This window comes from Centroberyx affinis, unplaced genomic scaffold (assembly GCF_046629955.1).
Source record: "Centroberyx affinis isolate AG114_WGS23_722 - 3 ecotype Tasmania unplaced genomic scaffold, CSIRO-AGI_Caff_v1 ptg006641l_1, whole genome shotgun sequence".
NCBI classification, from domain to species: Eukaryota; Metazoa; Chordata; class Actinopteri; order Beryciformes; family Berycidae; genus Centroberyx; species Centroberyx affinis.
In genome coordinates, this window is record NW_027283369.1 from 1 (window position 1) to 2,814 (window position 2,814).

Here is a 2,814-nt window from a genome sequence, read left to right on the forward strand (position 1 = left end):
TCTTCTCCTTTACAATCTTTTTTTTTTTTCATTATAGAAAACTTGCCTCCTTTTATGACCGAGTTAACAGAAAACTTTCTGACGGACTGAAACGTCCCCCGCCTGTTAGTGGATGTGAGCTGAAGGTTTTGTCTCCTCTCTCTCTGCAGGATGGGCTGCAGCAGCGGGACGGTCTCTGCTCCTCAGCAGGATTACCACCTGACGTGAAGCCCTGCAGCGCCCCCTCCTGTCCTCCCGTCAGACCGCAGGCCATGGCCGACCCGGTGTTTTCCGACCTGATCGCCAAACATTACAACTACACCGGCAAGTTCCGCAAGACGGAGCAGGACTCCGGGCTGAAGGCCGACTCGGTGGTCTTCATCATCGTGTGTTGCTTCATCATCCTGGAGAACGTTCTGGTTCTGCTCACCATCTGGAGAACCAAGAAGTTCCACAAGCCCATGTACTACTTCATCGGGAACCTGGCCCTGTCGGACCTGCTGGCCGGCGTGGTTTACACCGCCAACATCCTGCTGTCCGGAGCCAACACCTACAGACTGTCTCCCACCCAGTGGTTCTTCAGGGAGGGCAGCATGTTCGTGGCTCTGGCCGCCTCCGTCTTCAGCCTGCTGGCCATCGCCATCGAGCGCCACCTCACCATGCTGAAGATGAAGCTGCACAACAACGGCAACACGTGCCGCGTCTTCCTGCTGATCAGCACGGTGTGGATGATCGCGGCCGTGCTGGGCGGCCTGCCGGTCATGGGCTGGAACTGCATAGACAGCATGAGGAAATGCTCCACCGTGCTGCCGCTCTACCACAAGACCTACATCCTGTTCTGCACCACCGTCTTCAGCATCATCCTCATGGCCATCGTGGTCCTGTACGCGCGGATCTACGCCCTGGTGCGCGCCCGCAGCAGGAAGCTGGTGTTTCGGAAGGTGTCCAACGGCCGCGGCAACGCCGGAGCGAACAGCAAGAGTTCGGAGAAGTCCATGGCTCTGCTGAAGACCGTCATCATCGTCCTGAGCTGCTTCATCGCCTGCTGGGCTCCGCTCTTCATCCTGCTGCTGCTGGACGTCGCCTGCGAGACCCGGATGTGTCCCATCCTCTACAAGGCCGAGTGGTTCCTGGCTCTGGCCGTCCTCAACTCCGCCATGAACCCTCTGATCTACACGCTGACCAGCAACGAGATGCGGCGGGCCTTCATCAAGACGCTGCTGTGCTGCACCGCCTGCGTCCGGCCGGCCGGCAAGTTCTCCAGACCCATCATGGGAGCGGAGTTCAGCCGCAGCAAGTCCGACAACTCGTCCCATCCCAACAAGGAGGAGGCGGAGTACTCTCCCAGAGAGACGGTGGCGTCTTCGGGGAACATCACCTCCTCCTCCTAAACGAGGTGGACATGTTCCTGGTGGTGAGCGGATGTATATTTCAGGTGTAGTTGTGTGTACAGTGAACGGATGTTGTGTATATACGGACCGACTGTACTTCAGGTCCTACGGTCTCTCTGGGACTTCCTTCACCTCTTCCTGGTCAGAGAACTCTGAGGAACCTGGGGGAACCGGACCATGGAACCCACAGCCAGTTCAGACCGGGTCAGACCGGGTCGAGACGCTCCGGTCTGAACCTTCTCCCTTCAGAAGCCAGCGGTAGAAGAGGCACTTAGAGCAGCAGTCTGCTAAACTGACTGCTGACTGTTTCTACCTTCAGCACTTCAGCTTGCTGCCTGTTGTAGACTTACTGACCCGCTAAACTGTCCTGATGGAAGAACAACTAGAACTGTAGCGCTTATATTGTGATGAAATATTTAAGACATACGATTAATGAAGTACCTTGATTTCATCCACTTAACTTGGAAAGGCTAGAGAACCGTCCTGCTCTCCTGTTGAGAATGTATTTTCTACTTCTGTGTTCTGTCAGTTGTGTTGGATTAAGTTGTCAGTAGTGAACAGTGTAGTCGCTCTATTAATTTATATTTGAAACGAGCAGAAAACATTTTTCTGACTGATAAATGAAAAGAGATTTGTCAGATTTGACAGTTACAGCTCTTCATCTTCAGCACGTTGTGTTCAAAACCCTTTGAGAAATAGAAATAAAGCTGGTACCTCAGAACCCCCCCCCCCCCCCCCCCCCCACACACACACACACACACACACACACACACACACACACACACACACACACACACACACACACACACTGTTACCTATCAGGAGCAAGTTAATTAATTAATGTATGGTTACCAAAATGTCTGCCTCCTGCTCCCATCTGGCCTCCAGTCCCATCTGCACATTGTAACCTTTCTGAATGTGTTTTCAGTGTTTTGTTAGCTCTTAATAAATACCTGAATAGAAACAGAGTATTTTGTATTTTATTTTAAATGTATTTCACCACCTTGGAGAACAGATCAAACTGCTTGGTGTTTTCCACTGAGGGACCATGAAGTTTTCCTGATGGAATTTGTTCTGGATTGACTTCCATCCTGATTCAGATGCTGTGGTTCTACCTGCTGGAACCAAAGATCCATGTGGTTCCACAGCAGATCCATGTGGTTCCACAGCAGATCCATGTGGTCTGGACCTCCTCCTGATGATCTGACCAGCAGGAGGCGCTGTGTGGAGCTGAAGGTGAGGAGGAGAACAATACAGGAAAAACAAAAAAGAGAAAAAAAAAAAGTAAAGTTCAGGTTCAGCTCATGACTGAAATAACATGTCAGTCGCTCAAATTATTATTATTATTACTAGGAGGAGGGGAGGATAGAGGAGGAGAGGAGAAAGGAGGAGAGGAGAGAAGATGAGAGGAGAGAAGATGAGAGGAGAGAAGAGACTGGAGGAG

The 2,814-nt window shown here is 51.7% G+C and overlaps 1 protein-coding gene across 1 annotated transcript; it reads left to right on the top strand.

The window, feature by feature from the left end:
• The first annotated feature begins 201 nt into the window (after window positions 1-201).
• s1pr1 (sphingosine-1-phosphate receptor 1) lies at window positions 202-2,062 on the top strand. The gene has a single exon (XM_071512933.1). The coding sequence runs from the start codon at window positions 252-254 to the stop codon at window positions 1,368-1,370; it is 1,119 nt and encodes a 372-aa protein (XP_071369034.1). The 5' UTR covers window positions 202-251; the 3' UTR covers window positions 1,371-2,062.
• Window positions 2,063-2,814: the final 752 nt, after the last annotated feature.